This window comes from Acartia tonsa, chromosome 9, assembly GCF_053477335.1.
Source record: "Acartia tonsa isolate MP-2025a chromosome 9, ASM5347733v1, whole genome shotgun sequence".
Classification (NCBI taxonomy): Eukaryota; Metazoa; Arthropoda; class Copepoda; order Calanoida; family Acartiidae; genus Acartia; species Acartia tonsa.
In genome coordinates, this window is record NC_137268.1 from 4,676,101 (window position 1) to 4,701,474 (window position 25,374).

Here is a 25,374-nt window from a genome sequence, read left to right on the forward strand (position 1 = left end):
TGGGGGCAAAGCCCCAAAAAGACTAATGGCAAAGAGATTAAAAAAAACAATAAAAAAAAGAAAAATTTCAAGGGTTTTAAATATTATAAATCAATATAAAAAGTTATAAAGAGTTATAAAATGTTATAAAGAGTTATAAAATGATATAAAGAGTAATAAAATGTTATAAAATACAAAAAATATCTAAAAATATGTAAACAAAATTTTTTAAATTCTCCCCTGAACCTTCAAAAATAAAGCCCCTAGAGGCTAGGGGCGAAGCCGCTAGTTTATCATAAAGTATTATGGACAATGTGCAACAAATAAAAAATAAAATGTCATTCCAAAATATACATATTTTAGACGATCTTATAGTGATGCTTTACAGTTACAGACAGACAGACAGACGAACAGGTCTACCAAATCTAAAGTTAGAAAAGCTGCTCTTTTAAAAGTTTATATTTTATCTTAAAATATATATTCATAAATTGCAGAATTACATTAAAAAAGAATCCCAAATGTATTGAATCTCAAATGAACCATCATTTTTGCATTACATGAATATTTGCAAATTTTTTATATAAAGAAATAACAAATCAAATAAATTTTTGTAAATAAGTCGGATTCAAGTGATTTATGTTATTGAAAAAATATGTAATTTTATTTTCATAAGTAGCGTGGCTTCAAAAAACTAACATCGAGAGAAAAAAGACCACATAAAAAATATAATCATCTTATTTCTAATAAATCCTTTATATATATAAGTGCCCAAAATTTTGTGCGAACATCCGAGAGAATGTGTTTTCAAAACTTTGAGCAACAGTATAATTTTCAGACCAAGAAAGCTTAATTTATTTTTAAAAATACGAAAAATAATTGAGTATATGCAATGCCATATGCAATGCCATAGGTCCTGTGATGGTTCTAGGCTATTTCAATTTTAGATTTAAGCCTTGGTTTTAAGCTATTTTTGAAGCCCTTTTAGATACAGAGCCATCCTAAAAATGAAAGTATGTCCCATATTTAATTTATTTTGCAACAAATTTATGTTGTCTGATGTTGTCATCCTTGTTTTGGTAAATTTATGTGCTGTGTTCATTTTTAAAAAATTATTATCCAAAATAATCCTTCTATTAAAGTAACAGTGTGTGTGTGTTTGTGTGTGTGTGTGTCTGTGTGTGTCGAAGGATTTCGCTAACCACCGAACCGAGATGGTGTTCTTTTACAATGTAGCTTTTTATAGGTCCTTGTAAGGTTCATAACTATTTTGGGGGAGGGTACCACCACCCTCTGTTACAATACCTATAACTTTTTGATTTTCATTCTATGTTAACTCGTACATGAAAACTTTTTTCATGTTTAAGGAGTTAAGAAACATAGAACAATCTTAGAACAATCTATTCGTCAGTCCGCCAGTCTGTAATGCTATGGGGGACATGCAATTTTCTCAGCTGCCATTAGATAGACAGCGAAGATTCTATATCAGTGAGAATAAGTGTAAATTTATCTTTATCTGTTAAAGAAAACAAGGATGATAACATCCATAAAAATAAATCTCTAAAAACGAAGGACCATAGAACATTAACACATGTAGAGAGTCAAAACTTTGGGTACTTATATTTAAATTTATTAGTATACTGACTTCTTAGATTTTAAGATGTCCCAACCTTTTAACCAATAATTTTAATCTAAAGAATGAATAAATTTGATAATCATCATTGAAGACGCATAAACATTTATCTTCTTTTGTGTTATTCCTTAGAAACCCTGCAGAAAATAGATGTTTTAAAGGTGAAATGCTAGAATTAAATAATTTATTGTCTGATATTTTCGTAAACTCTAATAATCACAGTTAAGTACAATTTAGAAAGCGTAGCAACTCTATAATCGTTACCAGAAATTCCGTATATCCAATTAAACATGCTGATTTTCTTGACACTTTGACAAAATAATTTTGTATTACATAGTTATCTTATTCATCTGATTTTTTAAATAATGATTCTTAGGACAACAAGGTAAAGTATTATAAGCAAGGCAACTCTATAATCAAATCCTAAAATTGAAAGTATATATTAGAGAGAGGGAACAATGGGCTGTTTATATCACATGTCCCCAAAGTTTTATAAAAAGCATTTTCTTATTTGTTGGCTTAACAACTTTGGGGACTTTTCCTGAATTTTAATTGGTTGGTTTAGTAAGTTGAGTGTTCAAACGTGTCAACCACTAATATCAATCTACAGAATGGTTAATTTTTTGTGTCATCATTTGGGATGTACATGAATTTAACAGCCATTGTCTTATCCCTTTAGATCCCTGCCCAATTATTTCCAAAAAAACAAAACGGTCACGTATTAATCTCTATTAGACTATAGACTATTGTCTGCCCATTTATTTTTATTTGACGGTCATGTGTTAATCTGTACTTGATTTTACAAAATTGGGGTTAAACTACCCTCCCCCCCATCCCCACCTCTACAACCAAACAAGGAGAGGTTAAAAGCCTGCCCAGGATTTATATAATAAATAATTATTTTAATAGAGATGCTTTTCCTAATACATTGAAATCAGATGAATGTCATACAAAAAGATGTTGTAAAAAAAACATTAAAAATCACCCTATTTTAAATGGACATTTGGATTTTCATAGAGTTGCTATGCTTTCTAATTCGTACCTAACTGTTATTGGAATCATCATGCAAAATTTGAAAACAATAGAACAATTCTAACCCATCCAAATTACCATGCAGACAGAATTAGAAAAAAGTTTTGTTTAAAAAAAGGTTTTCAAGAAATTTGAACAGTATAATGTAATAATGGAACATATATAGTCTGGATGACATAGATCTAAAGGGATGTGACAATGGCAGATATATTGATGTAAAACTCAAAAGATGATACACAAAATTACCCCTTCTGTAGATTACAATTAGTGGTTGAAACGTTAAAACACATATTGGACTAACCAATCATTATTCTTCAAAAGTCCCCAAAGTTGTTAGACAAAAAGAACTTTGTGTACAAGTGTAATAAACAGCCCAATGTCATCTTCCTCCCTGGTATAATGTAATAAGTGAAAATGTATGTAGCCTTGATGTGCATAGGTCTTACAAGTTTTCACCAAAAATTTCAGCTTTCTACATTAATAGTAGTCAAGAAATTCATGTTTCCCCTTAGCCATACAGATGGACAGACGCACCAAGTTATTTCTAGAGTAGCTTTGCTAAAAAAATATAACATTAAATGATATTTAAATATTTCTGTATAACAAATTGTTATAATATAACGAGGGATCTAAAGGGATAAGATAATGGCCGATATATTGATGTACAACCCAAAAGATGATAAGAAAATTGCCCCTTCCGTAGATTACAATTAGTGGTTGCAACATTTAGACACTCAACTTAATGAACCAACTAATAAAAAGCCAAGAAAAATCCTCAAAGTTGTTAAGCCAATGACTAAGAACAAAACATTGTTATGACTATGGGGACTAGTGCATTAAACAGTCCAATGTCCCCTTCCTCCCTGAATCTACAGAAGGGCTAATCTTGTTTATCATCATCGGGAATGTACAAGATTTGACTATTGTCTTATCCCTTTAGATCCCTGAGGTAACACCATGAAAGAAATGTGAATTTAAGATTGTTTTTTTTTCCAAATATATTAGGGATGCTAGGAAAATAGCTTAAATCCGCCCTCTAAGATATTTATAATAGAGAGAGGGTATAATGGGCTTTTTATTACATTAAACCTCAAAGTTTTATGATTACATTTTCTTACTCATTGGATTAACAACTTTGGGGACTTTTAATCAATTTTGATTGATTGGTTTATCAAGTTCACTGTTTAAATGTTTCAACCACTAATTTCAATCAACATAAGGGGTAATTATGTGCTTCATCATTGGATATGTACATCAATTTAGCGTCCATTGTCCTATCCTTTTAGGTTTTTTCTATTGATGAACACTTTGTCTCTAGCCTCTGGAGGAAGACGTGGGATGTCAGGAAAATAGCTTAAATCAACCCTTAAGATATCTATAAAGCTTACCTGAAAAGAACAACCAATTGGGATCACCAATTTTCGAGAATTTTACTTTATATTACTTTTTAAGTGGATAAAGTCATAGTGATTTATTCTATAAATTGTAAAGTATCTGGATGTGTGATTGAGTGTAAGTCCTATAAACGTCTTAACTATTCAATGTTAAATTGTCATAAAAGCTTAGCTTTGTTATATGGACAGGTTTCAGGTTATTTCTTTTTATTTGATTCGATCTATCTATCTGTATATCTATATATCTAACCATCTATCTTTTAATCTATCTATCTATCTGTTTGTCTGTCTGTCTGTCTATCTGTCTGTCTATCTGTCTGTCTATCTATCTATCTATCTATCTATCTATCTATCTATCTATCTATCTATCTATCTATCTATCTATCTATCTATCTATCTATCTATCTATCTAACTAACTATCTATATATCTATATATCTATATATCTATCTATCTATCTATCTATCTATCTATATATCTATATATCTATCTATCTATCTATCTATCTATCTATCTATCTATCTATCTATCTATCTATCTATCTATCTATCTATCTATCTATCTATCTATCTATCTATCTATCTATCTATCTATCTATCTATCTATCTATCTATCTATCTATCTATCTATCTATCTATCTATCTATCTATCTATCTATCTATCTATCTATCTATCTATCTATCTATCTATCTATCTATCTATCTATCTATCTATCTATCTATCTATCTATCTATCTATCTATCTATCTATCTATCTATCTATCTATCTATCTATCTATCTATCTATCTATCTATCTATCTATCTATCTATCTATCTATCTATCTATCTATCTATCTATCTATCTATCTATCTATCTATCTATCTATCTATCTATCTATCTATCTATCTATCTATCTATCTATCTATCTATCTATCTATCTATCTATCTATCTATCTATCTATCTATCTATCTATCTATCTATCTATCTATCTATCTATCTATCTATCTATCTATCTATCTATCTATCTATCTATCTATCTATCTATCTATCTATCTATCTATCTATCTATCTATCTATCTATCTATCTATCTATCTATCTATCTATCTATCTATCTATCTATCTATCTATCTATCTATCTATCTATCTATCTATCTATCTATCTATCTATCTATCTATCTATCTATCTATCTATCTATCTATCTATCTATCTATCTATCTATCTATCTATCTATCTATCTATCTATCTATCTATCTATCTATCTATCTATCTATCTATCTATCTATCTATCTATCTATCTATCTATCTATCTATCTATCTATCTATCTATCTATCTATCTATCTATCTATCTATCTATCTATCTATCTATCTATCTATCTATCTATCTATCTATCTATCTATCTATCTATCTATCTATCTATCTATCTATCTATCTATCTATCTATCTATCTATCTATCTATCTATCTATCTATCTATCTATCTATCCATCCATCCATCCATCTTTCCATCTAACTATCTATCTATTCATCCATATTTCCATCTATCTATCTATCTATCCATCCATCTTTCCATCTATCTATCTATCTATCCATCCATATTTCCATCTATCTATCCATCTATCATTGTCATTGTTAAAAAACAAAGTTTAACCTTCAGTTTTTCTAATTGACTTTCCCTTATTTTAAACATCTTTTAAACAGTTGAAAAATATCATGGATAGATAGATAACATTTGTTTTGTTTTATGAGCCCTAAAAGTAATTAAGGGGGGTGGGGGGGGGTAAAGAAGAAAGGGGAATAAGTGCTAAAACGAGCTTACAATAAACAGGAGGATATGCGCCAACTCTCGGAGCCACTGTCTTCCCCTACTCCGTAAACTTTCACTCATATTATAGAGTGAAGGGGAAAAAGGGAGGGGGGGGGGGGGATATATGTGTGTGTGTGTGTGAAAAAGATAGACTCCTTCGTTAGACATTATTGTAGATATTTTAGTAGCAAAGCTACTCTATAATTTACAATGTTTGTCCTTTAGACACAAAATAGGGGAAACATCATTTTCGGATCCTATAAACAACCAACTATTAAACATTCATGGTGGTCGGGCTGATTTTTAGTAGATTTTAGGCTATTTTTATATTTTTCATCAGACTTTTGGTGTTTAGGGTTCAATTTTCAAATGTTTTCGTAGATACAATTTTTTGTGCTTTTCTAATTATGGATGTTTTCATCCTTGTTTCTCTTTTCAACAGTTGACATATAAGAAGGATATATGGACCAAGATATGTGAGAAAAAAACATTGTAAATGTGGTATGCGGCAGCTCTGGACCATGCAGAAACCAAGACATTATAGTGATGCTACGCACCTAGTTAAATCCTGTTATTCTACAATTATGAAGCCACCTGAAAAGATGTCAGATAACGGTACTGATTTTATCTCTCAGTTGTCCTGCAAATGGAGGGAGGGGTGTTACCCCTCCCTCTCCCATCTTAAGCACCGGAACCTTCCCCTTCAACCACCAAGTTATCAGCACCACCTCAACCCTGAGGATAAAGGATCTAAACCTGCCCCCACACAGACTGTTGTTGTCACAAGTAATCATCAAACCTTCCCTCTTTAGTACCCAGACCTACCACTCAACCCCTCTATGCTTATCTACCTATTGTGCTGCTCCATGGGCTATCCTGCCTGCCCCAGACAGGGATAGCCATCTACCTAACCATTGCAATTATCTATGTTTTACTGTATGATTTATCTTTAACCATCTTTATTCCTAATCCATATGTATTTATATTATGGTTAACTGTATTCTTAATCCCCCCCACCCTTTCCAGGGATGGGGAATCATGATTGCCCAAACTGACTATTGTATATGTATTATAATGCTTTTATGTTATGATCATTTATTCCTATCCATGTAGTTATTGTTTGTTGTATATAGCTTCAGTATCCTTTACACCTTCAATAAAGTGACAACTGAAATAGATGTTGATTCTTGTCTAGTGAATGCTAGAGAAGCGTAGCTTCTCTATAGTAAGGTGTCCACGTCTGTTCACACTGCCGTAGTCTTTATTCGAACTCTGGTGTCTGCCATTTACCCTAGGCAGATACCACATAAACATGGATATTAAGGGATAAGACAATGAATGATAAATTGATATATGTACATCTCTAATGAGGATAGACAAGCTTACCCCTTCTGTAGATTGAAGTTATTGGTTGAAATGTTTGGACTAGTTTTGAACTAACCAATCAAAATTTAGTAAAATTCCCCAAAGTTTTAAAGTAACGAATAAGATATCGTGGTTATGAAACTTTGGGGACTAGTGTAATAAACAGCCCATTGTCCCCTCCCTCCCTGCATTGTAAAGAAGTACTATATCTGAGAGGGGGGGGGGGGGAAGGTGTGTGTGTAACCGTCTCCTCTAAAATTTTTTACTTTTTTCATAATAAAATACAATGACCAGTACTAATTTTAATAAATACGATTTTTTGTCTGAAGCTAAAATTCTCAGAAATTACTGGTCCTAAGGGTTTAATTTTCAGGAAATCTTTATTAATGTCTTTGGGTTGTTTTAGACTATTTTTCCAAACTTCCCCTGTCCTGCCATAGAGGTTAGGGACGAAGCAAATAGTATGTTAAAAAGTAGTAGAATTTCTGTCTATTCATTCTACTAATTTTTAGAAAAACAAGGACAATGTTTAAAATAACAAGGACAATCTAGTTTATGTTGATATGTAGCGCAGCATTTAAAATTTACACATTTTAGGATGAAAAGGTGAAAGAAATGAAAAAAAAAGATAGAGACAGAAAGAAGAATAGAAAGATGGACATACTGATATGTCCTTTAATTAGTTTATTTGTGAAAAAAGTCGTTGAGTTCAGACCTTTTTGGGTGTTAAAAGATATTTAATGCTTTGATGGCTTCAATAAATCTTAATGTGTGTTAAAAGAATATTTAAAATTAAGGACAATAATGTTGACAGGTAGCGCAGCATTAAAAGTTTGTTAACCCTAATAAATAAAACAGATGATCTCACTAATGGATGAACCGATATGGTTCTCCTTTACAGAGAAGCTTCTTATAGAGACTGCAAGGGGGCAAAACTGCTAGTCTTAATATAAAGAGAAAGAGAGAAATATCAATTTAAAAATAATTGAAGGAACAAAAAGTATGGATGGACATACTTTAATCATAGAGTAACTTTCACAGGGGGGGGGGGGGGGCAGGACAAGGATTAATATAAGCTTAGCTAGAGGTAGCTTAACAATTATACTAAAGTTTTTTTAATAACAAAATGTTAATAATTCCAAAATACCTGGTTGTATAGTTTTACTAAAACAATAAACCTTGATTGGTTGGATAAGATTTAAACAAAAGTAATTTTGATTATCATCATTGGGTGCAAACATTAATTTATCGTCCATTGTCTTATCCCTTAAGATCCCTAATTACATAAACATATGTACTCAAGCTACTCATATGTAAAACCCACAGAGATATAAAGGGATAAGACAATGGCCAATTATTAATGCACATTCCTAATGATAATTCACAAAATAATTTCTTATTTATTAGCTTAAAAATAAAATCTGATACTTTGCAAGAAGGGAGGGGACATCTACCTTCCTTTAGTTTTAGACTAACCCATTCTATTTTCTCCTCCTTGTTTATCTTATCCTGTTTTAAATACATATGAAAATTGTTGAATAAAAAGTTTTTAAAATATCAATATGTTTTAAATGGACATATTTAATTTCTGATAACAATTATGGAGTTGCTTCGCTATAAAAAAAATTTATTCAACTGTTACAGGAATCATCATATAAAGTTTGAGATCGATATAACAATTCTAACATGCCTTAACTTAATTTAAAAATCAATATTTTTCAAATCATAGGTCAACCTATTTTCTCTAACAATGATAGAGTTGCTAAGCTCTGTAAATTGTACTTAAATATCACAGAAATCATCATGCTAAGTTTAAATCAATAGGCGAATTCTAAAATATAATTATATGCAATATGCATCATTGACAAAAATTTTAAATATTTGAAAGATTTAAAAAGTGCCTTGTTAACTTGTTAAGACTACCTTTGTTATTAATATACCCTCCTACTATTATTTAATTTTAAAAGCGAAGCTTTTCTAATATTAGGGTTGGTCCTTACATCCCTCTGTCCGTCCGTCACAGATAGCTTTTTTCATTAATTTAGGCATGTCAGAATTGTCCTATCAATTTCAAACTTTGCATGGTGATTCCTGTATTAGTTAGGTACGATTTAGAAAGCGTAGTAACACTATAATCATACATGAATGTCCGTAAGTCCATTTTAAACATATTGATTTTTTTACTTCTTTAACAACAACTTTTTATGTGATCTAATTATCCGATTGATCTGATTTTTGGTATACTGATTCCTGTGACAACAATATACATTATTATAAGCGAAGCAACTCTATAATCAAGTCCTTAAAATGTAAGTATGTCAAAAATGTCTAAAAAACATTATACTGTGTAAAGAAGTTTTACAACAAATTTACTTCCAACTTTGCTTTGACTCCTATAAATTATATTCTGATTATTCAGTTCTAACACTATACAAGTTTTAATGTCCATTTGTCCTATCGTTTCAGAGCTTTGCTTTTATGGATGTTGTCATCCTTGTTTAATTTAGGAGGGGGCAGGGTCTTTTTTCATTTAACTTTGGTTTAATTTATACAGCTTTTTGGTTCCGATATCTAAACAATGTATACTACTAAATTTGTTGGTTTCATTTAGTTCGTTTGTCATTTATTAGCTTTACTTTTAAGGATGTTGTCATCCTTGTTTAAAAGATAGAAACAGGGGAAAAATTTGGTGAAAAGATATTTAAGTTGTAAAAATAACATAAATAAATAAATAACAAGAACAAACATATTGAAATATTATCTCTTTAGAAACATAAGAGAGAAGAAAATATAAATCATTTACACATAATGTTAAAAATAAGAAATATATTATCAAAGCTTTTAAGATATTTTATTTAACATCAAAGTTGGTTTTACTAATTTTGACGAATTTATTTGAATCCATTGGATTGGGATATATGAATCCCAACACAATAATATTTAATGAAAAATAAAACAATAGCCTCTCATATATCAGCAAGGCTTATCTAAAATTCTATAAAAAATGGCCAGCCCATTAACAAGTCCTACTAGATTTTTATTTTGTTTATATCAATCAAAAGATAAATCATTAGTAAGCTTTGCTCCTACATATTTGTATGTTGCCCAGAGGTAATTTGTATTTTTTAACAGATTTATTTGAGGATTTTTAGTGGTCCTTTTTTAAGGAAAAAATTATAAATAATACAAAGGGAAAAGGGGAGATATATAGGTAAGTAATTTTAAAATTTAAAACAAAGGTTGTTAAACATTATATAAAATGGTGAAGGAAGTGAAATTTGACATTGACCTACTTTGGGTCGGAAATTTATTATAAAACAGGGAACATGCACAAAACTTTTTAGCCCCTTAGCTTTAAACTGAACTGTGATAATAGGGGGGGGGGGGGGCATTCAACACCCCACCCCCCTGACCGATTAAGGTTAGGCAAGGGTCCCGAAAGTTAAGGGTTAAATGAGATGCCAATTAGTTTAAATTATGAACATAATAAATGTATTCAAGTTACTAAATATCATTATGTAATTATTCCTAGCCTATTTACTTTTCTCTATATCCACGGAAATATCGTTTTAAGTGGGGGGTTGACAAGGGATAGGGAAAAATATGCTTCAAGTATTTCAAGAACTCTTTTTGTATTGAAATCTTTAAATCTTAGAAAAGAAACTGATAGGAAGGGTTAGGTAGGAGGGATTTGGGAAGATTTACTAGATGGTTTGCAAAAAAAGTAATTTTTGTCATTATGTTTAGAAAAAAATCATATCAAGCACATAAACTAAACATCTAATAACAATTTTTGATTACATATTTCTGTCCTAATGTGTTATTTACTTTTTCTTTTACAAGTTCACTTTTATTACTAAGTGAACTTGAAAACTCTTCCAACCTTTGTAAGATATGCTTTAAAAAAAACAAATGATAATGCACAAAATTACCCCTTCTGTAGATGAAAATTAGTAGTTGAACACTCAACTGAATTAACCAACCAATCAAATTCACTTTGGTCACCCAAGTTGTTAAGCCAACAAATAAGAAAACATTATTATAAAACTTTGGGTACTAGTGTAATAAACAGCCCATATTTCCTTCTCCCCCCCCCCCCTCCTCTTCCACTCCATCCTATTCTATAAAGTAGTAAGCTTTTTTTGTCTGTAGTGAAGGATCTTGCTAACCGCTGAACCGATAAATAAAGTTTTTTTTTTATGGGAACCCGTCAACACATTTAGCTGTGCGGACGAGATAGCACATCATTTTATATGATTAAAGAAACAGAAATACTTTGCAGTAGGGGAGATTTGAATATGCTTTTAATCTAACATTTATGTGGTGATGAATAAATTATCAAATTACATAAAATTATTAAATTCATAATGAAGCTACTCTGTTATTGAAAATTTCGTTATCATTTACGTAAAATACTGTCCAACAAACAATTAACCCTTTGATTGCACGAATTTTTTTCTGAAAAGTTCTAACTGTAATTGTTAACGAGTTGCGCCTTTTTAAAGGCCAAGGCATTATCCCTTCTCTAACTGTTTATGACGATCACATGACAAATCCAAAGTAGAGAGGATTTTTAATAACTTTAGTTATGATCTAGTGTCAGTCTTACATTCGAACCTATCACCTCAATTTTTAAATTAACAAAAAGAGCTAACCGTTACGAATGGACGACCTTAATTGTAGTTTTATAAAAAAAATACTAAAATGAAAATTATTTCATATTTCATTCTGAATACTGAAAAAGAAAAAAAATATTATTATTACTTATCATGCTGTGCTAATTTTGAATAATTTCATCCTTTTAATCAATTTTATCAAAATCTTTGGAAAGGTTGTGTGATTTAAACAAGACATTTTTGGTTTTCATATGTGAAAACTCTTAAACTGGCTCTAAAAAAAATATTGAGAGCCACTACATATTAGATGCCAATGTTTATCTCTAGATCAAGGTATTTATGACTTGGTGCTTATCTTAGCTAAAATCTTTTACATATAAGATTCAACAATGGCTCTTTAAAATTCTCCAATGAGCCGGCTCTCGGATTTTATATTAATACATAAAATGTACTATAAAAAGTTATAAAGGACCACCCTCAACGTCACAAAAAATGTTTTTTGATATTATAGCTCCCATAGGGCCTATATGAAAAATTAAAGACCATTTTTCCATACAATTTGGGGTCGGAGATTCCGAATCTGCGGTCCATTTTTATGTAGCTAACCTCCTTCATGCCGAAAAACGGCGCCAAAGTTGACTACCCTTCGAAAAATCCGCGAATGACAATTTTAGCAAAATAAAAATCTACCAAATTATTTTGATCATAAGATAGATAGATAGTTAGATTTAAATGAATATAATTAATTTTTTTCTTTCTTAAACGTTGAGAGAGAGAGAGTGAGGAAAGGAGATAGAAAGAAAGACAAAAGCAGATAATTATAAAGGGAGAGAAAGAAAAGTTTTTTTTGGATAAAATGTATAATATAATATATAAAGATAGAGAGAGAAAGGGACAGAAAAGGTAAGAGACAGAAAGAGAAAAAAAGGGGAAAGAGAGAGAGAGAAAAAAAAAAAAGGGGAAGAAAGAAAGAAGGAAGGAGAGAGAGAAAAGGAGAAAGAAAGAGAGAGGAGAGAGAAAAGAGAAAGAAAGACTAAGAGAGAGAGCGGGAGAGAGAGAGAGAGAGATAAAAGGAGAAAGAGGGAGAGAGAGAGAGAGAGAGAGAAAGAGAGAGAGTAAGAGATAAATAGATAAAGAAACAGAATGAGAGAGAGAAGGAGAGAGAGAGAGATAGAGAGGGAGAGAAGAAAAGAAATAGAGAGAGATAGAATGAAAGTGAGAGAGAGAGAGCGAATGAGAGAAAAAAAGAAAGTGAAAGAAAAAGATGAGGTAAGAAACACATAGAGAGAGAGAGTATAGGAGAGAGATAGGGAGAGAGGGAGCGAGAGAGAAAGAGTGAGAGACAGAGAGAGAGAGAGAAAGAAAGCGAGTAAAGGAGAAAGAAAGATAAGGAAAGAGAAAAAGAGATAAGGAGAGAGAGAGAGAGAGACAGAGACAGAGACAGAGAGAGAGAGAGAAGGAGAGAGAGGGAGAAAGAGAGAGAGAGAGAGAAAGAGAGAGAGAGAAAGAGAAAGAGAGAGAGAGAGAGAGAGAGAGAGAAGGAGAGAGAGAGAGAGAGAGAGAGAGAAGGAGAGAGAGAGAAAAAGAGAGAGAGAAAGAGAGAGAGAGAGAGAGAGAAAGAGAGAGAGAGAGAGAAAAAGAGAGAGAGAGAGAGAGAAGATGAGAAAGAGAGAAAAAATAATACATAAAGTGAGAGAGAAAGAGAGAGAGAGAGTAAGAGAGATAAAGAAAAGAGAGAGAGAGAGAAAGAGAAGGAGAGAGAGAGAGATAATGCGATGGAGAGAAAAAGAATATTAGAGAGAGAGAAAGAGATAATACGAGGGAGAGAAAGAGAATAAAGAAAACGTAACAAAAAGATCAAATAAAAGGGATCTAAAGGGATAAGACAATGGCTAATACATTGAAATACATTGATGATAAACTTCTGAAGATTACAATTAGTAATTGTAACTGTTGCATGCAGATAACTATCCTATTAATCTGATTTTTGAATAATGATGTCTATGACAACAAAGTACAATATCATAAGCGAGGAAACTTTATAATCAAGTCCTAAAATTGAACGTAAGTATTTAAGCAATTTTGGAACAAAAATAAGGACAATTTTGTTTACACTTATTTGTTTACAAGTTCTAACACTCTACAAGGGTTAATGGTTGTCTGTCCTTCCTTCTGATTTTAGAGCTGCACTTTTAGGAATGTCATACTTTTTAGTAGCGAAGCTACTCTATAATTCCCTTTGTCCGTCAGTCCGTCCGTCCGTAACGCTATGGGGGAAATGGGATTTACTCAGCTCCTATAAAAGATAGAAAGCTGATTTTTTTTGACAACATTCCCATCATTAAGGAGCACAATTAACTATAAAACATCAATGGCGGTCGGACGGCTTTTAGCAGGTTTTAGGCTATTTTTTTATTTTCCGCATATTTCCTCATATCTTTGGTGTTTATGGTCCGATTTTCAACATTTTTTCAGTTAAAGATATCAAAATTAAATTTCCCATTGTTTGAAGAAAACAACAATGACGGTCAGACTGCCTTTTTGCAGGTTTTTGGCTATTTTTATATTTTTTACATTTTTCCCCATATCTTTGGTATTTATGGACCGATTTTCAAGATTTTTTATCAGTTAAAGATATCAAAATTAAATTTCCGGTCATTTGAAGAAATCAACAATGACGGTCCGACTGCCTTTTTGCAGGTTTTTAGCTATTTTTTTTGTATTTTTTACATTTTCCCCCATATCTTTAGTGTTTATTAATCGATTTTAAAAATTCTTTAAGTTAAAGATATCAAAATTAAATTTCCCGTCGTTTGAAGAAAACAACAATGACCGTCAGTCCAATCCACGAAATTTTGTGCTTCGCTACTTATGGATGTTGTCATCCTTGTTAGAAGCGAAGTCACTCTATAATTCACTTTGTTTGTCCATCAGTCCGTCAGTCCATAACGCTATAGGGGAAACATGATTTTCTTGGCTCCTATTCAAGATAGACAGCTAAAATTTTTTGTGAAGATTCCTATGACATATGCCCATCTATTCTATACATTGTTTTGTCCACCTGTCTATTACATTATACATATTTTCACCAAGTTTTATTAAGATTTGTTTATTAATTGGGGTGCTAGATCGATTTCTAGATTTTTAGATTTTCTTGAATTTCTCTTTTCCTATTCATGATTAACTCAAGTTATACACAGAAAAATATCACTGAATTGACAAACAGACAAAGTGAGTTATAGGGCAGTTGTTGAGTTCTTTAAAAATTAAAAAATAAAAGTAAATCACGATACCTTAAAAAATAATGTTTGCTTTGAAGCATGACCGACAGACAGACGGACAAAACAATGTTTTGATTAGATGTGCATATGCCATTAAAATCTTCACTTAAAATTTTAGATGTCTATCATCAATAGCAACAGAGAAAATTTTATTTCCCATGGCGTTAAGGAATGAGGGACAGACGGACAGAAAAAGTTGACATTCTACAGTTATACAATTTCAAGAGTTTATATTTACTTAAATAAAAGCAGTTAACAAGATAACACCATTTTTTTTGAAGCAAAGCTACTCTACAATTCCAAATGTCTGTCCGTCCGTCTGTCTGTCCATCCGACATGAAGTGATTTTCTCGGCTTTTCAAGATTTTGTTTGTGCTTGGCTACTTATTAATATTGTCATCCTTGTTACTAAGTAGATACTGAACCTGGATATATTATTATATTACTTGTAATCACCAGATCGCTAAATATTTTTTTCTTATACGAAACTTCCAACCCAATGAAAAAAATAAGATATAGTTCATTAATTTATGTCAATAGTAGGTAGGTTAAATTAACTATTTTGAGGAAGGGAACATCACCCTCAGAAGAGAAATTGCCACTAGAATAAAATACTCCCCCCCCCCGATTTTTTTTTAAAATTATTCTATTAAAAACTTAATTTATAACAGGGGGTGATCAACTTCAATCCTCCATCCACCTCAAGTGCCCCCAGATGCATAGGGGCGTAGTCGCTAGTATTTTCTATTATCTAAGTAGTAAGGTTATTTGTCTGTAGCAAAGGATCTCGCTAACCGCTGAACCGATATGGTTCTTCTTTACAGTGATGCTTCTTATATGTCCAAGGAGTGTTTATAACCATTTTGGGGTGATTATCTACACCCTCCCAAGAGAAATAGTTTCTAGGAAAAATGATACCCCCCCGAAAAATTATATTTTTTACTTTGTCTGAAGTCAATTAACTTTAAAATTACTGGTCTGTATGGATTGTACTTTACAGGGAAGCTTACAAATATCTTTGGGTAGTTTTAGGCTATTTTCCCTTCCTTCTACCAGAGGTTGGAGTTGAAGCAACTAGTAGTAGTAATTAGTAGTAATTATAATATCAACTTATTTATTTAAACCTTTTCAAGGATTTCTGTAGTTATGGATACAGTTTGATATAAGTACGGGAATAAAATTTAAATGTTTCTCTCCGCTGGCTAGTATACTACAATCTCAATCACCTCCTATGACATTACCTCATCCCTTTCCATGACCATGGAGGAAGGTATTGACTTATTTCTGAGGACTATATATTAGCAACCTAAATTGACGACAAAATTCCTCTGTCACAATAGACACGTATTCTATATCCATTTCTGTAGCAGATAGGCAGAAGGGATAAGACAATGGAATAAATTGATGTACAACGTATCTATGTATGCAGAAAGTCACAATAGTGTTTAAACCTACGAATGAGTGACTCTCAAACTTTGTGGATCTTAAGGGATAATTTAAGACATTAGGTCATAAATAGATATACCCCCCCCCCCCCCCCCCAATTACTAAACATATAATTTCCCTGTCGGTAGATTAAAATTTATTTGATTCAAAAGTTTGGACTGTAATAGTATGGTTTTAATCAATCATAATTTATAACAGTACCTTCTGTGCCAACGAACAAGATAATTATTTAAAAGAACTTTTGGTACCAGTAAATTTTCAGCCGTATGTCTCCTCCCTTCCTAGCTGTCACTTTACAATGCCCCACATTTTGTTAAGCATTTATGGATGTTATCATCCTTGTTCATTAAATATTTTACCTGAGTTGATTCTCAATATATTTTAATTCCCAGAACGTATGAGAAGATACTCTGTAAAGGAGAACCATAACGGTTCAGCGTTTAGCAAGATCCTTCGGTACAGACAGACAAACAGACAGACAAACATGCAGACAAACAGACAAACAGATAGACAAAAAAACAGACAGACAAACATTTAGACAAATAAGACAGACAAACTTTATTATAAGGAGATTACACGTAAGGTCTTCTATTCTATCACAAAATATCTTTTCTTTCTCTCACTTTATAATTACCCCCCTCTTTCTTTCTTGCTTTCTATCTCCTTTTCTCCCTCTTTCTCTTTTTATCTATCTAACACATTTCTCACTTTTTATCTATCTCACTCTCTATTTCTCTCTCTCCTCTCTCTATCTCACTCTTTCTCTCTCTCTCTCTCTCTCTCTCTCTCTCTCTCTCTCTCTCTCTCTCTCTCTCTCTCTCTCTCTCTCTCTCTCTTTCTTTCTTTCTCTAATTCTCTCTTGGTCTCTCTCTCCCTCTCTCTCTCTCTTTCTTCTTTTCTCTCTCTCTCGCTTTCTCTCTCTCTTCTCTCTCTCTTCTCTCTCTCTCTTTCTCTCTGTCTCTCCAACTCGCTTTCTCTCTCTCCTTCTCTCTGTCTCTCCTTCTTTCTTTCTCTCTCTCTCCTTCTCTCTGTCTCTCTCTCTCTGTCTTTCTTTATCCTTTTTTCTCTCTCTCTTTCTTTCCTTCTCCTTTTCTCTCTCTCTCCCTTTTTCTTTCCCCTTTTCTCTCTTACTCTTTCTTTCTCCTTTTTTCTCTCTCTCTCTTCTTCTCTCTGCCTCTCTCTCTCTCCTTCTCTCTGTCTCTCTGTCTTTCTTTCTCCTTTTCTCTCTCTCTCCCTCTTTCTACTTTTCTCTCTCTCTCTTTGTCTTTCTTTTTCCTTTTCTCTCTCCCTCTCTCTAATTCTTTCTTTCCCCTTTTCTCTCTCTGTCTTATCCAAAAAAAAAACTTTTCTTTCTCTCCCTTTATAATTATCTCCTTTTGTCTTTCTTTCTATCTCCTTTCCTCACTCTCTCTCTCTCAACGTTTAAGAAAGAAAAAAATTAATTATATTCATTTAAATCTAACTATCTATCTATCTTATGATCAAAATAATTTGGTAGATTTTTATTTTGCTAAAATTGTCATTCGCGGATTTTTCGAAGGGTAGTCAACTTTGGCGCCATTTTTCGGCATGAAGGAGGTTAGCTACATAAAAATGGACGCCAGATTCGGAATCTCCGACCCCAAATTGTATGGAATAATGGTCTTTAATTTTTCATATAGGCCCTATGGGAGCTATAATATCAAAAACCGTTTTTTGTGACGTTGAGGGTGGTCCTTTTGAATAATAATACATATCAGTTAGAAACAAAATATAAGTTCTTTACTTCTTATTGATTTTTATTATAAACTGTATTCAGAGAGGCGTGCAGAAGGGGTGGGGTTGTAGCGGGGTCTATCTAATTACCCTAGAAAATTAATGGGGTAGATTTAACCCCCTAGTTGTCCAACCCCTTAAGTTGGGGGAATACAATCTCTCTGACACACACCACTAAAAGAGCACAGGTGAGTGTCATGGTACAAAAGTCACATCCTAAATCTAAGAGGGATTTTAACAGAATGGAAACTTAGGGGAATGGCAACTTTTTCGGCAAAACCCTGTGCACGCCACTGGTATTGAGTAATTCGTTTTTAATCCTTATAATAAAGTAACAGGATGTTTGTGTGTTTGTGTGTTTGTATGTTTGTACCGAAGGATCTCGCTAACCGCTGAACCGATCGGGTTCTCCTTAACATGGTAGCTTCTCATAGGTCTCGGGAAGGTTTATAACTATTTTCTTAAGGGGGGGACACCCCCAACCCCCCCCCAAAAAAAAAAAAATTTTTTTAATTTTTTAACTAAAATTAAAAATGAGAAGGGGCACCCCCCGGGCCCCCCCCCAAAAAAAAAAAATTTTCGCCCCCCCCAAAATTTTTTTTAACTTTTTCTTTTAAAATCTAAAATAAGAAATTGAATTATTAAATTCGACTCTCTCCTCCTCAAGTGCCCCTAGAGGCCTCTAGGGGCGTAGCCGCTAGTATCAAATAAAGAGAAGTAATGGCAATTTAGAGCAATAAGCAATAACATTTTATACAGAAATAATATATCAACAATAAAAAAAAGATTTTAAAACTATTAAGCAGCAGATACAATTAAAAGTTTATAGGCCAGTAAATTTATATGGATTTTTTTCAAAACACCTTGTTCATACGGATATACTTAAGTTTTAGAGTGTTCTATATAATTCAGTTTAAAAGATACAAATATTGTATTATAGCTCCTATGAAAACACTTCTATAGAGATTTAAAATAATAGGGCAATTATCTCATTTATATACGCACTCAAGTGTTATCCAATACAAAAAAAAAAAAGTATAAGCTCAACCAAAACACAGTAATAACAAATTCACAATGGATTGTTTATAGTTTTATGCACATTTATTATATAGGATGTTATAAAAATAAGACAGTTTTGTGGTTGTGTTTTGTATGCATTGTTAATTGTGTTCATACAGAGAGAATGCGTCACACTGCGTTCGAAGGTGCTTTGACTTTTGTGTCAGAACCTAAATTGGGACATAGTGCATTTCATTACCCTAGATTAGGTAACTTCATTTCACTTTTCAATAAAATCTAAAATGCAGCCGTTTTAGAGAAAATTAGATTTCAAAATTTCAAGTTCAATTTTCACCCACTAGGAGTTTTTGCATATCCATGACAAGAAAAGCAAAGATTATTTATTTTAAATTTTGAACAAGTTTGCTTTTATAAAGTTCTTCATAAAACCACTCCTGAAGTGAGTTGATTCATGGCCATTTTTATGGCCATTTTATTTTTATCAGTTGCTTTGCTAAGGTCACGGAAATTCAGCCTCAAATAAATCATTTATAGAGAGGTTTTATGACAGACTTTATAAAAGCAAAGTTGTTCAAAATTTTAAATAAATAATCTTTGCTTTTCTTGTCATGATTATGCTGTAAATCCTAATGGATGAAAATTGAACTTAAAATTTTCAAATCTAATTTTCTCAAAAACGGCTGCATTTTAGATTTTATTGAAAAGTGAAAAGAAGTTACCTAACCTAGGATACTGAAATTCACTATGTCCAAATTTAGGTTCTGACACTAAAGTCAAAGCACCTTCATACGCACTGTGGCGAAGAGACATGGTAGAAAATAAGACTGTCCAAAAATTGGATCTGCTAGACGCCGGAACTAACTCCAGTTTTAGGGTAGATACATCAGAAAAGATATTGACATATTTGCGCCAAAATTACTATGAAACGAGTAAATAACAATAATATTATTTAGGTAAAAGTTGGAGGTGTATGGGGCGGAGTTTGTGATGATGGATTCACAATGAAGGAGGCAAATGTGGTCTGCAAACAATTAGGATTCATTCTTGGAGCCCAACAGGTAAAAAATGTACGGCATTGAACCCGATTGGATTAGAACCGGTTCTTAGCAATACTGTAAAATCATGTATAGCCTCTTATTGCAGACAATTTTCCATCAATACTAAAATAAAACCATGAAATTTATACTTTTTTTTATCTCCTAGGCCTTTGAAACATCGGGGCTAATAAAAACTGGCTTCTATCTCATAATTTTTCATTTTAATATCCGCGGAAAGCTGTCTTTAATACGGTGCGAAACTTTACTAATTTAGTTTAGACACAGAAAAACCGTTGAATCTCTATCATAATGATAGTTTTTAAACTCTTTAGTGTTTATCTTATCAAGCCTAATTTATACTTCTATTGTTGATGGGTTCTTAAAAAATAATTTGTATTTACTATGTTCATTGTCTGTCATTTTGATATATCTAAAAAATAAAGAAATATTTGGAAATCTAAACATATTTATTGTTTAATTCAGGTGATACCACGGGCAGGACGCGGTGAAAACAACAATATTATGGTTCAAGGGGTAAAATGTCAAGGTAGTAAAAAGATTTAGAATGTATTTGTGGCTGTGTCTGTTAAATTATGCGTATATTGGCCATTTTTTATCCAATAGAAAATAGTTTTAAGGTGTACTATGATGTTTGAACAAGGGAAATAAAGGGATAAGCCAATGGCCGATGGATTGATTTACATCCCCAATAATGATACACAAATTCACCCTCCTGTAGATTACAATTAATTGTTGAACATTTGGATACTTAACTTAATGAACCAACCAATTAAAAGTTTCCAAAGTTGTGAAGCCTACCAATATAAAAAGTAATTATAAAACTTTTGGGACTAGTGTAATAAACAGCCGAATGTACCCTCCCTCCCCGTGTTTGAATACATACATATGTCTGTAGAGGCAGAGACAATAATCTTTTTTCTGAAATTTCATAATACCTAATTGTCTAAAACTTTGATTTCATAGTTAAATTTTCATTTGAATGAAATAAAAAATGTTTTTCTTAGGCAATGAGAAATCTTTGGGTGGCTGTAAGGTTGAAACCAAGGTTGATGGATGTACTCCTGACCAAGCTGTTTCAGTTGCTTGCAGGTACCATACTAATTTTTAATTTTCCCTCCTTCCACCTAAAATGAAAATAATTAAAATAACGTTGGGGTAGTGTTTTATGTATTAGATTAGGTTATATTGGATAGAGGGTAGTCCCACAGAGGTAGGACACAGAATCTATCGACCCCACGGGGTTAGGATAGAGCAGGTATATATTAACCAAAGAGTATAAGGGGTTAGTCAATAAAATATTCCTAACATTCTAAGTAAGTAGTTAAATCATATTAATTATTATTTTTTTTCAGAGAGGTTGAGAAAATCTGCGAAGATGATGAATTCCACTGCCATAGTGGAGAATGTGTTCATATAGGTGATAAATATAGTACATCTAGATACATAATTCCACTGTCATAGTGGAGAATGTGTTCATATAGGTAATAAATATAGTATATCTAGATACATAATTCCTCTGCCATAGTGGAGAATGTGTTCATATAGGTAATAAATATAGTACATCTAGATACATAATTCCACTGCCATAGTGGAGAATGTGTTCATATAGGTAATAAATATAGAACATCTAGATACATAATTCCACTGTCACAGTGGAGAATGTGTTCAAATAGTTAATAAATATAGTACATATAAATACATAATTCCACTGTCATAGTGGAGAATGTGTTCATATAGGTAATAAATATAGTATATCTAGATACATAATTCCACTGTCATAGTGAAGAATTTGTCCATATAGGTAATAAATATAGTATATCTAGATACATAATTCCACTGTCATAGTGGAGAATGTGTTCATATAGGTAATAAATATAGTATATCTAGATACATAATTCCACTGTCATAGTGGAGAATGTGTTCATATAGGTAATAAATATAGTATATCTAGATACATAATTCCACTGTCATAGTGGAGAATGTGTTCATATAGGTAATAAATATAGTATATCTAGATACATAATTCCACTGTCATAGTGAAGAATTTGTCCATATAGGTAATAAATATAGTATATCTAGATACATAATTCCACTGTCATAGTGAAGAATTTGTCCATATAGGTAATAAATATAGTATATCTAGATACATAATTCCACTGTCATAGTGAAGAATTTGTCCATATAGGTAATAAATATAGTATATCTAGATACATAATTCCACTGTCATAGTGAAGAATTTGTCCATATAGGTAATAAATATAGTATATCTAGATACATAATTCCACTGTCATAGTGGAGAATGTGTTCATATAGGTAATAAATATAGTATATCTAGATACATAATTCCACTGTCATAGTGGAGAATGTGTTCATATAGGTAATAAATATAGTATATCTAGATACATAATTCCACTGTCATAGTGGAGAATGTGTTCATATAGGTAATAAATATAGTATATCTAGATACATAATTCCACTGCCATAGTGGAGAATGTGTTCATATAGGTAATAAATATAGTATATCTAGATACATAATTCCACTGTCATAGTGAAGAATTTGTCCATATAGGTAATAAATATAGTATATCTAGATACATAATTCCACTGTCATAGTGAAGAATTTGTCCATATAGGTAATAAATATAGTATATCTAGATACATAATTCCACTGTCATAGTGAAGAATTTGTCCATATAGGTAATAAATATAGCACATCTAGATACATAATCAATTAATTTAACTAATAAGAACGCAGTGTAAGAACAATCCGGTCATGTTATTAGCCAGAATGTGTATAATTTTGGTACAAAAAGGCAGTAATTCATAATTATTTTTTTTCCATATCATTCTATTTATGCCATATAACAAGTAAGCTACAAATAGTTGTGTTTCGGTATGTTTTTCTTGTATTCCCTGGCAAGTTCGAACCCATTAATCCCTGTTTCCTACACCAAATTTCCTAGAGAATGAGTGTGTTACGCGGCATTCCTAACTATCTCCGCGCGGCGCGTGGCTTGTAAACAGACAAAAGAAACGCGCACTTTTCCTTTGATTAGTCCCACGTGAAGAGCTACGTGATTGAAAATAATGTATTGCTTGAATATACATGCGCTCTGATGTGTGGAATATCTCAAATAAGCCTTCTGCTTAGTTTGACATCATAATGTGGTAAGAATTTATCTTTAATTCTTAATAATAAGCGTAGTATGGTATATTTTTACGAAGAAATTTAAAACATTAATTTTTCAACAAATAGACCATTTAACTGCTAACTTTTGACATACGAATATTTTCCTTAATTTTATTGATCATTTGAATCTAAAATTATCAATTTCTGATGCTATTTAATATGTTTCGTGCCAATTTAAAGTTTTTTAGAAATTTTATATTTTTAATTAAATTGAAATCACGCAACCTCGATCTTACAAGAATAGTAACCATTAATTTTATGATATTAATTCTTATATTTTTGTTTTAGACTCACTGTTTTCATGGTAATAAATACACATTCGTAAACATTCACATGTTGGTCATTCGGAGGGCTTGAGATTAAGATTTCGTGAACGGCAAGGCATGCGTTCCGAAACAATGAAAACAAGACAGAACAGATGCAGCTAAGAACATTCTGTGAAGTTTTGTGAATGTGTTGGTTGTGATACCTTACCACACATTATTATTATAGTCATAATCAGTACAGTTAACTTTAGTGACAATTATGGGTCCTAAAAAGAATAAAGGTGAACAATTGAGTAAGCGGCTGCGTCCAGCCGTTGATGCCCTAACCAGTGAGCTAAATAGAGTGATGAAGTTGGTCAGTGATACTTCAGAACTTAATGTTAGACATCTCACTAAGGAATCAATCCTTGTCCATGACAAGTTCGAGACATTTGACAGCATCATGGTCGGTTTTAGCAAGCTTGGTTTGAGAATCCAAGAGCTTGATGAGTTTAGTGACATTTATTCTGATATAGTTACTGTACAAAAAGACTATAGTTCTTTGAAAGATGCTCTTGATGCTATAGAAGAGCTTAGTGACATTCAAAGTGTTGTTGATGTTGTTGGTGCTAATTTGCCTAACCATCAGGCTGAACTTTATGATCGATGTTTGAAGATTGTGAAAGTTATTAAAGGGCCATACTTTCCCTTGCCTGATGCAATTATAAACACTTTGTCTGCTTTGATGAAACGTCTGGCTGAGGTTAAGCTTGAACCTGTGAAGCCACCCACGACGACGGCGGGTGCCTCGACAGCATCGCCATTTGTGTCACCGTTTGGCACACCACAGTTCGTCGCCGGTTCTATGTTCACGCCAGGATATATGAATCGTGTCGACGAACGTCTTCTTCCATCTTTCGACGGCCTGGAAGCTTCCTATGTAAGTTTTAAAGACACTTTTAAAAAGCTTACTGTAGGACAAGACCCGTCGTATTTACAGTTATTGTTGAGCAGTGAAAAGGTCTGTAAAAATAAAGAGCTTAGACTCCAGTTAATTCAGATTCAATCGCATGAATCTCAGTGGGCCTACCTTGACGCACGTTTTAAGTCCAAAACACGTCAGATGCTCTGCCTTTTCAACCAATGGGAGAAGAAGTCTAAACCGTCGGACTCCAACCAGATTGTGACTGTGTTAGCAGAGTTTGGCGGAGCAGTTAGCCAGCTGGAGCAGCTGACTAAAGATGATGAAGATGATGAGGTCACCACCAGCCAGTGGTTGACCGTGATACTTCTTGAGATGTTATCCAAGAAGTTGCCACGTGATTTTCAAGATAAGCTCAATTTATCATTGGGCTCGATGGATGTCCCAAACGTCCCAAAGCTGTTAAAGATTATTGAAGAACAGCGTGGCGCCATTTTAATGAGGTGTTCGACTGATATGGACACCCCCTCTAAGAAGAAAGGTAACCCTGCGACAGCCGCTACCGCCGTAGGTAAACCTGGTAAATCTAAGATGAAGCAGTCATGTTTTGTTAATGGCTGTGATGACATGCACTTACTTTACAAGTGCCCAAAA

General features: G+C 32.5%; 1 protein-coding gene across 4 annotated transcripts in view; it reads left to right on the forward strand.

The window, feature by feature from the left end:
- The window catches only part of LOC145328065 (neurotrypsin-like), a 91,155-nt gene that overhangs the window by 42,595 nt on the left and 23,186 nt on the right, over positions 1-25,374 (forward strand). For all 4 annotated transcript variants that reach the window (XM_080171621.1, XM_080171622.1, XM_080171623.1 and 1 more), the window contains 4 exons: positions 20,259-20,363; positions 20,826-20,889; positions 21,368-21,452; positions 21,716-21,780. In XM_080171621.1, coding sequence (XP_080027747.1) covers positions 20,259-20,363; positions 20,826-20,889; positions 21,368-21,452; positions 21,716-21,780 — 319 coding nt within the window. The remainder of the gene's footprint in view (positions 1-20,258; positions 20,364-20,825; positions 20,890-21,367; positions 21,453-21,715; positions 21,781-25,374) is intronic.